Raw genomic sequence first — 14,504 nt, forward strand, 5'->3', positions numbered from 1 at the left:
AGTTGCAATTCCACCCTTGATGTTTGAAAAAATGAAGGAGTTGATTATTCCTATTTGACATTTTCAACTTTCCCTTTAACAGTGAAGCTATGCACACTAAGATGTCTAAGGTGTCTAAACAAGTGAATTTATGTTGTGCTCCCTGATAATCAAGCCAAGTTGAGTAACTAGAATACCATTTAAAATTTAAATATTTAATACAGTAAAGACTGATGTAGTGTTTCAGCTGTTTAGAGTGTTACCAGATTTCTCTCTCATCATCTCATGTCCTAGGTTAATTGCTGCTATAATACTAAATAATCATTTGTCTTGTATATTGTTCCAATCATAGTCGGGTTTAAGTGCTAAAGTTAATCTCTGATAGATGATAATTTGTACTTTAGACAAATGAAGAAAGATTTCTCTGTACCCTATGGATAGTAAAATGATGTTTACAGTTTTTCACATCATCTTGGAAGAAGTCTTCTCTCATTGTTCTAAGTTTGAAATACAATTTGTTAAACCAGGAGAATATTTAATTTTTCTATTCAAAAACGAAATTGGCTTGTTTTCTTCTTAGCTGTATTTATATTACCAGGGTAATCTAGCTGTGGAATAAATGATTTAGAAACGTAAAAAAATCATGCTTAAGGCAGATAACTTTTTAACGCTCAAAATACCATTGAGAATAACATTATAGGATGCATTCTGGATCTGAATTTGATACCTTTTGCAGTACAGTATGGGCTAATGCAGTTGAAATTTGATTTAGTATGGGACTTAAGTCACAAAAAATAAAATTCTTCAGGATTCTGTTAAATGTTAAAAGATGCATCAGTAATTTGGATTCCTGATTGCTGATGGAATGCAACCTCAGCATCGTATTGGATACTGAGCCTAGCTTCAGAGCCTACATTCCCTTTATTACAAAACTATCTACTGTCACCTCTGTAGTGCCACGTGTGCCTCAGGCAATCTGCTGCTGCAACCTATATTTCCTCTAATTAACCAGAAGTTAATGTGTCTGCAAGCCAAGTGGTGTGCATGAATTCTCTGTGCAATTGTGTGACTATACAGCTTTGAGGGAACATGGGCTGCAACCTTCATCTGTCCTGATGTTGCCTTTCTGCTGGTTAACATTTAATGTTTCATCCTCCATAAACTGAAGTTAAACCACAGCTTTGCTTTCTGTATTCTAAACCGTCTCAAGTCCCAATTCCCTGTCACCCCTGTGGTCACTGACCTACATATCCTTCTGGTCCAGCAACTCCTCATTTAAAATACCAATCCTTATGTTTAAATCTCTCTAAAACTTCACTCCCCCATTTTTCTACAGCCTCTCACACTCCAGGAAATTTACATTCCTTCTACACAACTCTTGTGTCCTTCCTATTCTGTCACTTTACTGTGTCTTCAGACTTCTTGATCTAAGCTGTATATTTGCTTCCTTAAAATTTTCTACCTTCTTTTAAGACTGTACCTCTTTGACTTAAACTTTTAGTCATCATTTTTATTATCACTTTTGTTGGCTTGGTGTTAATTTTTCTGTATTATGCTGTAAAATTCACTGGGATATTTTCCAATGCTTTTGAAGAAATACAAACTTCTGTTGTGCTGGCATTCGGGTGTGTGTGATATGGAATTGCATATATGGGACTCATATGGTGTTCCACTTGTTGAGTACATACTGAGGAATCTTTGATGTATCCTAAAGAAGTCTTTCATGGTAAAGAATCCTCAAAAATGTCAACAAAAAATGACTTTGAGAATTCTCAGAATTTGTTGTAAGACATGTAATGTAACAGAAACAGAAATTGCTGGAGAAACTTAGCTAATCTTCATCTACAGTTCAGCAACACTCCTTAGGACCTTACCATCAAGTGTATAAGTCCTGCTAAGATTTGCTTTCCCAAAATGCAGCACCTCGCATTTATCTGAATTAAACTGCATCTGCCATTTCTCAGCCCATTGGCCCATCTGGTCCAGATCCTAATGTAATCTGAGGTAACCCTCTTCACTGTCCACTCCACCTCCAATTTTGGTGTCATCTGCAAACTTACTAACTGTACCTCTTATGCTCGCATCCAAATCATTTATGTAAATGACAACAAGTAGAGGACCTAGCACCGATCCTTGTGGCACTCCACTGGTCACAGGCCTCCAGTCCGAAAAACAACCCTCCACCACCACCCTCTGTCTTCTACCTTTGAACCAATTCTATATCCAAATGGCTAGTTCTCCCAGTATTCCATGAGATCTAACCTTGCTAATCAGTCTCCCATGGGGAATCTTGTCGAACACCTTACTGAAGTCCATATTGGTCAGAGTATTGAGTACAGGGCATTGGTTAGGCCACTGTTGGAATATTGTGTGCAATTCTGGTCTCCTTCCTATTGGAAAGATCTTGTGAAACTTGAAAGGGTTCAGGAAAGGTTTACAAGGATGTTGCCAGGGTTGGAGGATTTGAGCTATAGGGAGAGGCTGAACAGGCTGGGGCTGTTTTCCCTGGAGCATCGGAGGCTGCGAGGTGACCTTCTAGAGGTTTACAAAATTGAGGGGCATGGATAGGATAAATCGACAAAGTCTTTTCCCTTGGGTCGGGGAGTCCAGAACTAGAGGGCATAGGTTTAGGATGAAAGGGGAAAGATATAAAAGAGACCTACGGGGCAACGTTTTCATGCAGAGGGTGGTACGTGTATGGAATGAGCTGCCAGAGGATGTGGTGGAGGCTGGTACAATTGTAACATCTAAGAAGCATTTAGATGGGTATATGAATAGGAAGGGTTTGGAGGGATATGGGCTGGGTGCTGGCAGGTGGGACTAGATTGGGTTGGGATATCTGGTCGGCATGGACAGGTTGGACTGAAGGATCTGTTTCCATGCTGTACATCTCTATGACTCTACAGTTCTGAGTCACTGGACTTGAAATGTTAAGTCTGCTTTTTCCCACAAATGCTGCAAAACCAGCTGAGTTTCATCATCAATTTCTTATTTGGTTTTAGGTAGCCAGCATCTACAGTTCTTTGTTTTCTATTACTGTAATGTAACAGCTTCTGTGATTTTTATTAATTTCAAAATATGTCATAATAGGCCAGATGGCTACAATGCAATGGAATCTTGGATCACAATCATTCTTTTAACTCGTATGTATTTCAAACTACCATTCCTAAATTATGTTGATATTCTGAACCAATATCATATTTTCTCCACTGCCTCAGTAGCCCCACTTCAGAAAGTACTTCATTGACTACAAAGCATTTTGGAATAATCTGTGACCATAAAAAGTTTACATAGAAGCATGTATTTTTTTGTTTCTATAACTAAAGAAGCATCTGTACTAAGAAAAGCTCTTTCTAAACACCTAAAATTCAAACTACAAAAAACAGTAAATCAAACATAAATGCAAAAAGATTGACTGGTTAGGGTTTTGGGGGTTTGCTTCCTTGGGCTCATGATGGTGAACAATGTTTGTAAATCCATGATGTACAGCAATATATTAGAGAGACACATTTCCAAGCATGTAAGACCTTTCTGTTTATATGTTGGAGCTTTAGGCTACTGTATATTACAAAACAAGATTTCATGATTAGATTAATGCCAGAATAGGTCTCTGTAGTGGATTAGTGGGTCATGCTGTTCAGAGACTGTGCAGCATCTGATTTGATAAAGGAAATCAGTTGTTGTATGGCAGTAGAAGCAGTGGATGTCTAACATGGATTGATTTTAGGCAAAATCTGGACTCCCTGCTAGAATGTCTTTCCTTTTGGCATCGGGCATGTTAAGTGTGGGCTGTAGTGTTGCTGCCCCACAGGAATTCAGATTGGAACAAATAGGTTGGTATTATTGCTCTATTGGGCACAGCGATAAGCTTGAAAAGTATTCATTAACTTTTGTTAGCTGTTTAGTAATGGAAGCGTGTAGATTAGGAATGCTAAGAATAAAATCTATCTATTTATTCAATGCTTTGAAAAATTTAAAATATCTACTGCAACTGTTGAGAGCTTCTTCGTGATTGCTTACAAATGCACATTAAAGAATAAGATAGTGTTTTTGTATAACTTTTAAATATAATATTAGGTGTCTAATATTGATTTTAAAATTTACTTCACTATTTAGGCTCTTTGGATATTTTTGTATTTCTGTAATTAAAATTGATTATTGCAGGTACAACTTAAAAATTTCTTTCCAGAAATTTGAATTCAGGAATTTGATATTTCTCAAATGTAACATATCAGACATCAATATTAGATTTGATTTTTACTTTTGATGAACTAAAATTAATTGCAAATTGTAAGTTGTTTGTGATTGTACAATATGTATTCTGGCTCCTTTATCTTCAATATGGAATGTACTGAGATTTTATGGGTGCACCGGAATATGCAAACTTTACATTAAAGTGACCTTTATTGTATGCCTGTCTCTCTTCAATGCAACAATGAATAAAATCTTTGCTTCTGACTTTTTTATTTTCATATCAAAGGGTATGTCGAGTTTTCCATTTCAGTGCAAAGTTGATGTAATTTATTTTATTCATTCATGTTTGAAGGGACTGAATTAAATCCAACTTTGGGTGTTTCGTAAGCATTATGAAATTTATGCAAACTACAGTTAATGCAGCTCTTCATCCATCTTAATTGCTTCCACAAAAGAAAATCTCTTGGAAGTTTTTTTGTTTTTGGAATTATTTACTTAATGCTGAAAGGATTCATTTGTGTAGTTTCTGAGATAACCTAGAACGTTAATAAGAATTCTTTTTGCATTAATCCTGCTTTTGTTTACTTTTACTAATTGGCTATGGTTGATCTTTATGATTTCTTTTCCAGTGGAAAGATGCATGAGTGTAATGCAGTCAGGGACTCAAATGGTCAAGCTAAAAAGTGGAAGCAAAGGCTTGGTTCGCCTTTACTACCTGGATGAACATAGGACTTGCATTAGATGGCGTCCATCAAGGAAAAACGAAAAGGCAAAAAGTAAGAATATTTTGCTTCTGCTTTTCAATTAAAATACTTTTATTAAGGCTCTTGAGTAAATATAGAATTAAATGCTATGCACTTAGAATGTTTGCAACAGATTCTAGTTTGTTACGATAGACAAGCAATTTGCTAATCTTGCACCAAAATTCATGAAGCAACCAAATAAAAGTTCAGATAATTAAATAACTTACTTTGCAAAAATCTGTAACAAACATAATCTTTAATTGTTAAAAAAGATTAGTACGTTTCTTGAAAGAACTTTAAAACCGACAGAATGCAAAGCAAGGAAAAGTGATGTATTGTGAAAGACCATAACTTCTGTACTGTCTGAATAAAGCCCAAGTTTAGTTGGTCATTAACATTAAATTGCTACTTGTTAGAAGCTAATGCTTTTCTTCCTTACAACAGCAGACTAATATTCTCATTCCCAGCATTTAAAGCAAATGAAGCCATCTTAAAGCCACAACCATGTTTAAATATAAAAGAGCTTTAAAAAATTGGATATAATTTTAATATATGGAGCATAGGAACACAAGTAGGTCGTACAAGTCATCAAGTCTGCTCCATTATTCACTTAGACCATGGCTGTTCATTCATTTTCCCATGCTATCTCATTTCCCTCTTTATATCGAAAAGAATATCAATTTATGCCTTTAAAATGCTCAATGATTGAGCTTCCACAGCCCTCTGAGGTAGAAATTCATAACCGTCTGAGTGAAGAAGTTCCCCAGTATTAAATGGCTTTTCCCTTACTTTTCCACTATCTTGCCAGGTTTTAAACTCACTAGTCAGATGAAACGTCCTGTCTACATTCTCTTGTCATGCACTATAAGAATTTTCTAAATTTAAATAAGATGGCTTCGGAGTTAAAACCCTCCATAATACAGGCTCATGCTCCTCAATCTCCCCTCTTAAAGCAATCTCATTGTCTTGGGGATTAGTTTGGTGAACATCCATTGCACTCCTTCTATGGAAATTATATTCTTTCTTAGATAAAGACCAAAACTACACACGATGCTCCAGGTGTGGAAGCTACATGCAATTGAGGAAAGGCATGTTTATTCCTGTGCTCAAATCTCCTTGTGATGAAAGCCAGCAGATCTTTTGACTTCTTTACAACTTGTTGCACCTGTGTGCTAGCTTTTAGTGATTTATCACCAAGAGTACGCAGGCCCCTCTGGTCATCAATCCTTGCCAACCTCTCACCATTTAAGAAACTCTTCATCTCTTTTTCCACCAAAGTTGATAACTTCATACATATTCACAGTATGTTCCATCTGCCATGTTCTTTCCCATTCATTTAGCCTATCCAATTACGCATAACGTCTCCTTGCATCCTCCTCACAACTTGCATGCACGCTTAGTTTGTGTCATCAACAAATTTAGAAAGTTAGAATTTGTCCTGGTACCCAAACCATTAATTATCATTTTGAACAATTGTGGCCCCAGGTCCTTGTGATAGCCCACTCATTACAGTCTGCCTTCCTGAGAATGATCCCCATGTTCCTATAAGTTAGCAGTTGATTTCTGAAAACCAGTGCCTGTGCATTAAAATGGTTTACAACTTTTTATTCTTTCTCCAGTTACCATTGATTCCATTTGTAAAGTTTTAGAAGGGACCCAGTCGACTAATTTTCATCGGTATACAGATGGGAGCTTTGATCCTAGCTGCTGCTTCAGCGTTTACCACGGCAATCACATGGTGGCATTGGACTTGGTAACATCCAACTGTGAGGATGCACGCACTTGGATAACTGGATTAAAATACTTAATGGCTGGAATCATAGATGAAGACTCACTTGCAAAAAGGCAGAGAATCCATGATCAATATCCTTCATGTATTTGTGTAGTACATACCATGAAGCAGTTTTATTTAATCTAATTAAGGGAATGCTTTACATCTTCCTAGTTCATAAATCCACAATTTAGTTTCTCAATTTTCTATGGTTGGTTTGAATCCAAAGCTTTGAGGTTGTAAGTCAGGTACTGTAATCATTTCATCACTGCATCTATGTCATAATGACAGTCTATATTAACAGTCGGACAGAAAATTTCACCACCAGCATTTTTTGTATTGCTAAGGTAATACCTTTAATTGTTGCACAGAATAGGCAAACATCCAAATTCAATGGTCTTATTAATTTTACAGCAGAAAGGCATACAAACATGTATATGGAATAATTTTCAGCATTAGCTAATGCACTGTCTTTGTGTACTGTATTTTGTTTGCCCTTAATATCTTTTTCAAATGGATGAAGCAGACCTTTGAAGAAGCTGACAAGAATGGAGATGGCTTGCTGTGCATTGAAGAAATCTATCAATTGATGCATAAACTAAATGTGAATCTACCTCGCAGAAAAATTAGGCAGATGTTCCAGGTCAGTAGCCTGGTCATAACTGATTAATGCTGACCAAATGCTTTGCTTTCCAATTCCTTTACTTTGTTCCTTTCAAATTAAGCATTTATTTCTTGTTGTATGAAGATGTTAATATATGGTATTTGTACCAGTTTAGAGAGTTTACAAAAACATATTTTTCTCACAGGATTCAAAATGTGCAAAAACATATCACAATTAGCTCCAGATGCAGCGATTAGACGGCACTTCACTCATGGAAGCAAAGGAACAGCCTATATTTTATAACTGATAAATGGCACAAAGTGTCATGATATAATCTGGAAAACAGAGACAGATTTTTTACTCCAATGTGAAGGCAAGAATGGAGGGTGGAGACAGGTAAATTGATGTGCCAATTTACTGGCACCGTCCGGCTTCCAAGCAATTCTACTAGAGATCAAATTGAGGACTAGGGGGCAAGAGAAAGGACAAATAAAGCCAATTGTTAAAGGCTGCCTGGAATTTTCCAGTTGGTCTTTGGGTTGCTGAGTCAGGAACAGGCTAGCTGCAGAGACAGCTTTCCAGGATCAGACAGGCAGGCTTTGAACTCCTCCCTGCCGATCTGGCCATAAGATCCTCATATAAAATGGTGGTCTGGAAGCATTTGTGAATTCAGATTGCTGAAAAGGCAGCAACATTAGTTGATTGCACCTTTTATGTGTTCTGCAGTGGCAAGTTGCAATTAGCGAATCTCCTATTTGCCCTTCAATTTCAACAGCTCACACACCATCCTAATTAAAGCATGTTCTATAATTGGCAAATTCAGAGAAAATCACTGCCACTTTACTGTTTTAAACAATGTAGAATAGAGGTCCCGCTTGACCCAATATTGGGTCCTGATCCAAAACAAAAAATCCTGCCTCAAGAGTCAATGATACTGCTTATAAACAAATAGACAAAAGTAAACAGGTAGTTAGATCACCAGCTGAAGATATTTGCAGTTGGCATGTTTTGGAATGTTGAAGTCCCATTCATGATATGTAATAAGCAACATTTTTTCCCTGATACTGATCGTCTACCACACTGTATTTGTCCTCTCTCCAGTATTGATGATTTTAAAGTTTATTTGCCCTAAATGGCATTGCTATTCTAGTCACATTATGTACTAAATACCTCAAACGTATACTGACAAAGTTCTCAGAATCTGTCCGGAATTTCTTTTGTCTTTCAAAATGTTCCCTCAGTGACCAATAGATTATTATTAAATCAAAAACATCCAACATGCAAACCAATGTAATTGGAGCAGAAGTAGACCATTGGGCCTTTAAGTTTGTTCACATTTCCTTAGGCTAGACTCACTAGTCAAGAGGAACACCTTTTCTGCATTATCCATGTCATCAATATATATTGTAAATAATTGAAATTTCAGTTTGGCTTATGATCAAATTCACTCAAATCAGCTAAAGATGTTACATATATAGAAAAGTAAGGCACGTAAGCAAGTAGAAGGAGTGTGGAGAAAGAATTCATTCTCTTATTTGTTACTGGAATACAGTTAAGTTCCACTTCTCTGTACTTAGTTGTACACTTGAATGGACATTTTTTGCATTCACTTGACACAACTATTTAGAATATGGTTCTGCTTATGGGTCACAGAATTTGCAGCATCAGAGCATAAACTTGATTTGCCAGAAACTACTTTGCCTATGGCTGTGGAAGAGACATGCACACAGACTAATGTTCATTCAAAGCATCCACTTGTTATTTGAATCTAAAACTGGTGCCAAGCACAGATTCTATTCAAACTGTGTATATAATACATAGTGAGCCAGTGTGCTTCCAGAATCTCTTATTGCATTTTCCATTGAATAAAATTTGATTGTAATTTTCCCTGAAAACTGAACTTGATCTAAATCACCAGAACCTCTAGTCATCATAAAGTGAAAGAACAAAATTGTGCCTGTAATTCAGTAGGAGTTCAAATAGTTGAAGGCCAGGAGGTTGAATTTAATCAATCATCAGACAGTTTAGGCTGATATCTGAAATGGACTACATCAGTTTTCACTACACTCCAGAAATGAGATGGAGTTTCAGTATATAACATAAAGATTAAATCCTGTGGGAGGAAGACTTACTATAGGCATATAATGTAAAGTTATTTGCATATGTATCGCAATTTAATACAAGTGATAAATAAAGACTATTTTCATTTTTTAAAAATGTTATGACTGTTTTAAGTATGTAGGAGCATTCTTGAAAGAGATTTCAGGGAACTAATGATGAATTGAGCTTTTTTCTCTAATCCTTATCAGTTAATCTTGATAAAATGCTTTTTGCTCATGTATAACATACAATGAAATGTTCCTAATTAAGTCTTTATTTCAATACCTTTTAAAAAAAAGTTATAGTCATATAAAGAAATTGCTGTTATTTTCTTTTCTACATCTACTCTCTCTGTACTCTATCCTTTCAGTATTCTGTAAATTTCAATTAGACACCCCCCCCCCAAAAAAACATCTTCTGAACACCATTGAGCACTCACTCAGAATCCTCATTTGACAAATCTGTTACCTCGGGTTCATTCTTATAAACTTCCTATGGACTCCCTCCAATGTCAGCATATCCTTCTTCAGATACAGGGCCCAAAACTTATTCCAAAAGTGGTCTGACCAGAGAGTTTTATGCAGTCTCAGCATTAAGTGTCTGCTAATTCTAGCCCTCTTGAAATGAATGATCACACTTTGTTTGCCTTCCTAACTGTCACACAAACCTGCATGTTAACTTTGAGAGAATCCTGAACTAGGACTCCAACGAAATGACATTCTTCCTTAAATAAGGAAACCAAAACTGCACACAATATTTGAGATGTGGTCTTAACCAATCCCTGTGTAACTGAAGGATTACATCCTTATTGAATATTCAATTCCTCTTGTAATAAAGGTTAACTTCTTGATTAAGTGCTAACCTGCAGACTAAAGTTTTGTGACATAAGCACTAGATTATTCAAATCCCTCAGTTCCTTCGAATGCTGCAATCAGTAATACTCTGCTTCTCTTCCTGCCAAAGTGAACAACTTTAGATTTTCCCAATTTTATTCCACTTACCAGATTTTTGGTCACTTACTCAACCTATCAATATCTGTTTGCAACTTCCTTCTATCTTCTTCATTACACACTTTCCATCCAATCATTGTGTCGTCTGTAAATTCAGCTACCATGCCTTTGCCCCCCTCATGTAAGTCATCGATTTGAAATGTAAAATAATGAGTGGCACGGTGTCTCAGTGGTTAGCATTGCTGCCTCACAACTCCAGGGACCTGAGTTCGATCCCAGTCTTGGGCAACTGTCTGTGTGGAGTTTGTATGTTTTCCCCGGGTCTGCGTGGGTTTTCTCTGTGCGCTCCGGTTTCTTCCCACAATCCAAAAATGTGCAGGTTAGGTGAATTGTCCCATAGTGTTCAGGGATGTGTGGTTTAGGTGTATTAGTCAGGGGTAAATGTAGAGTAATAGGGTTGGGGAATGGATTTGGGTGGGATACTCTTTGGAGGCTCGATGTGGATTTGTTGGGCCAAAGGGCTTGTTTCCACACTGTAGGGGTTCAATGATTTTTTTTCTGAAGTGTCTCTGAGGTAAAAATACATTTTCATCTTGTGATACTGATTTAATGATTTTAGCATCAGCAAAGACCTAAATAAATGTAAAGGTTTGTTTAATCTTTTATAAACAACCAGTACATAATAGGCATTATGTGTAGTGATATCAGACCAACTGCAAGACAATAATTTACCAAAAAAAAGCTTAAGGCATTTTTTAAAAAAAATTAAACTAAAATTCACTTTCACTAAGGGTCTTTTAATGATTTGATGATTCTTCAAGGATAAAAGCAGAATCAATTTCTCCAATTGTCAGACTGAGTTTTACTTTCAATCACTTCATATTTTTGGCATGCATGCATTTTCAATTTTTTTGCAAGGTAGACAGCTGAGTTGAGGCAGGTTAAAATATCATCACACTTCTTTATTTCACAACAAGTAGATATATAAAGGAATAGAAATGGGCAAATTAATTCAGTTCAACCTTGTGTAATGTCTCACTGACTCTATTTTTTAACTATATGTTTGCCAGAAAACACTCAACACAAGGAATACAAAGCATTTACAAAGCATTTGGGGCAGCATGGTGGCTCAGTGGTTAGCATTGCTGCCTCACAGCACCAGGGACCCAGGTTTGATTCCAGCCTCGAGTGACTGTCTGTATGGAGTTTGCACATTTTCCCCATGTCTGTGTGGCTGAGCTCCAGTTTCCTCCCATAGTCTAAAGATGTGCAGGTCAGGTGAATTGGCTGTGCTAAATTGCCCATAGTGTTAGGTACAACATTCATGGGTCTGGGTGGGTTACTCTTTGGAGGGTCGGTGTGGACTGGTTGGCCCAAAGGGCCTGTTTCCATACTGGAGGGAGGAATCTAAGCTTGTACGTCGTACCGAGAAAATTCAAAAGAAATGCTTAAAATTTAGCTATAGGTAAACATCATGATGCATAATTATCGATTTAGCCTATTGCATGTTGTGCTAAATGCATTTAAACACTCCTTTACAAATCTTTTCAATGAGAAAAATGTCTAGATAAGTGCCCCAAAACATGACATGTTATTTAAGACCATGTAAAGACAACTGTAAAGCTTCATGCGCAGGTGGCATTCTTTATACTTTTTACATGTTTGAGTGGAGTGTAGCTTGGGTCAATTAAATTATTTATTAAGCATTTATTACCCTCAATAGAGGCTGTATTTTCAAAGGTATAACAATACCATGTTGCCAGACAATGTTTGAGAAAAAATATTAATTTTCTTCTATTGCAAGGACATTTTAGATGTTTTGAAAATTAGCATGTTGGACACAGACAAATACAGTAACTGAATCAGTTGCTCATATTCCTTTATACATTTAATGAAGCATGACAAGCAGAGAGAGCACAGATAGTGATAGCATCATTAATATGACAGAATTACACAGCTGATTCCCAATAAAGTAAAAAAAAGAGCTAACACAATGTCACAGAAGACAACTTTGCCACAATGGTACTGTCAGCGACTTTGATATAGCTATGCTCATAAATTCGCTTTTGCAAAACCTTGTTCACAAATGCATTAGAAATTTGACCTTTAAGTCATACGACAGTGCTCAGTTAATGCAATGGCTAGAATTAGGTTTTACCATTTGAACAGTGAAGATCTGATTGTGATTAAACAGCAGTAAGCTAATTGAGTATTTTGGGTTACTGGTATTACAGTCACTATTTTAAACTGTTTGTAATTAGGCAAATAGCACTTTATTGTCAGTTTTAAGAAATTATGGGAAGAATCCTATTAAACTCTGAATGTTGTGGGCTGTGGTGAGATGAATGGTAGAATTGGGCTGGGTTGTTCAGTGAGGCCCATCTTGCCATACTGTGTATGCTTTTCTCAAGCAGCATGGTGAGATTCTTGCAAGCAGTGGCAAGTTGCAATTTGATGCTCATTATTGCTTGTTAAACACCTTGTTAACAGCCCATCTCACCACATGAATGTTGTGACTGTGATCTAATGAAACTTGCTATACAAACTTGCTCAGTGTGAAAAACAGAGCAAGTTCTTTAACATGCCACTTTCTCCAAAAGGCCTTCATGTTGGACACTAAGCACTAACATCTAGGACACGTTCGATTGGAACTACCATGTGCACCTGATATGTGGCAGCCTCTAAGAGCCCTTATGGTACTTCTCCAGTGCACTTCCAGGATACTTATGTACTTCAATACTTCACCTCAGGCTGCACTGCATGAATCTGCTTTCTAGGCTCTTTGCTCTTTCTCGTAACATTCACATGCTCTGTGCTTACTGGCTGCTCCCAGCATCTCTTGTGTTAGCTTGTGTTGTCTTTTTAGCACTTTAGCCCCTCAACCAGAGATACCAGATCATATAATTACTGTTTTGTCATGCCGTTGAGCACAGGCACAAAGTCAGAGAGCTTATCGTGGCTGTCAGCAGGTCTCAGTCAAGTCAAGGGGCATCCGACACAGTAAGTCAAGAGCATCCTGCAATAGCAGTCCAGAGCCCTGCTTGGATTGGTCAGACCCAGAATCCTCTCTTCATGAGGAGCAAGGAGATGAATGACAGGCAACCCATCATCCGATTTGATTCTTTATGCTGTAATGTGGACTGTCATCCTCTTGGAATGAGAGGAAGGTATTACAGAAGGTGAAAATGGGTGGCATAGCTATTAGTATTGATGCATTTGTGAAGCTGTCCCAAATGTGTGAGTAGGTTGTGCAGAGGCCATGCAGTGTCAGTGGTTTCACAGATTGGGATGTGGCAAGTAGAGATGATGTTGGCAATGATGAGACTGGTTCAGCATGAGTCTTGATTGGAGATGTGTACAATAGCAGGTACAGAATGTCAGGCATCAAAAAGAAGATTGTTGCACTCACATCAGCAGAATAGATTTTTTTTTCTTCCTACAGTGTTGGACATTCCTCCAAATGGTTGAGATTGCTTGAATCTGGCTGACAACCTCAGTCCAGGCTGGCATGTTCTGAAGAATGGTCACTGGACCTGAAACATCAACTTGAATTTTTTTCCACAGATGTTGCCAGACCTGCTGAGATTTTCTTGCAATTTCTGTTTTTGTTTCTTATTTCCAGCACTTACAGTTCTTTTAGGTTTTTTAATTTGGCCTGGTGTTGTGACTTCCACTACTGATCCTGGGGAGGAGAAAGTCCTGCCTGTGCACCACTCTGTGTAGCAGGAGCTCCAGTAACATGCCCACAAAACAGTGCTTGTTTATCTGCACAATGGGCCTTTAAAGATGTCTTCAGCGCCAGAATGCTGGTCAATTCCAGGATCTCTGGTCAGTGGCGAGTTATTCCAGGAATGGTGCTTGGTAAATGTGGTGGAAATCAGATGTTATGCACATCATTGGAACAGCAATGATGATTGAGATGGTGAGTTTTGTATAGTTTGGCATGAAAGCACAATCAGCCTATCAGACTCTATGCAACTTGCACTCAGCCAAAGAAATCTAAGATTCAGCCTTTTCCACTTCACTACCTATTTTAAGTAATGGTGTATTTTGTCAATGCTTTCTTTTTTGTATATATTATGTACATAGTTTGTCACCAGCAGCTGTTGGAAGTTCTTTGAACTGGACAGTTAGCAAACTGGACAGCTGGCTTGCACTGTAAG

The 14,504-nt window shown here is 37.4% G+C and overlaps 1 protein-coding gene across 2 annotated transcripts in view; it reads left to right on the forward strand.

Moving 5' to 3' along the window:
- The window catches only part of plch1 (phospholipase C, eta 1), a 152,780-nt gene that overhangs the window by 61,065 nt on the left and 77,211 nt on the right, over positions 1-14,504 (forward strand). For both annotated transcript variants that reach the window (XM_043702190.1, XM_043702189.1), the window contains exons 3-5: positions 4,803-4,949; positions 6,536-6,779; positions 7,201-7,330. In XM_043702190.1, coding sequence (XP_043558125.1) covers positions 4,803-4,949; positions 6,536-6,779; positions 7,201-7,330 — 521 coding nt within the window. The remainder of the gene's footprint in view (positions 1-4,802; positions 4,950-6,535; positions 6,780-7,200; positions 7,331-14,504) is intronic.

The sequence above is a fragment of the Chiloscyllium plagiosum genome, chromosome 13 (genome assembly GCF_004010195.1).
Source record: "Chiloscyllium plagiosum isolate BGI_BamShark_2017 chromosome 13, ASM401019v2, whole genome shotgun sequence".
Taxonomy (NCBI): Eukaryota; Metazoa; Chordata; class Chondrichthyes; order Orectolobiformes; family Hemiscylliidae; genus Chiloscyllium; species Chiloscyllium plagiosum.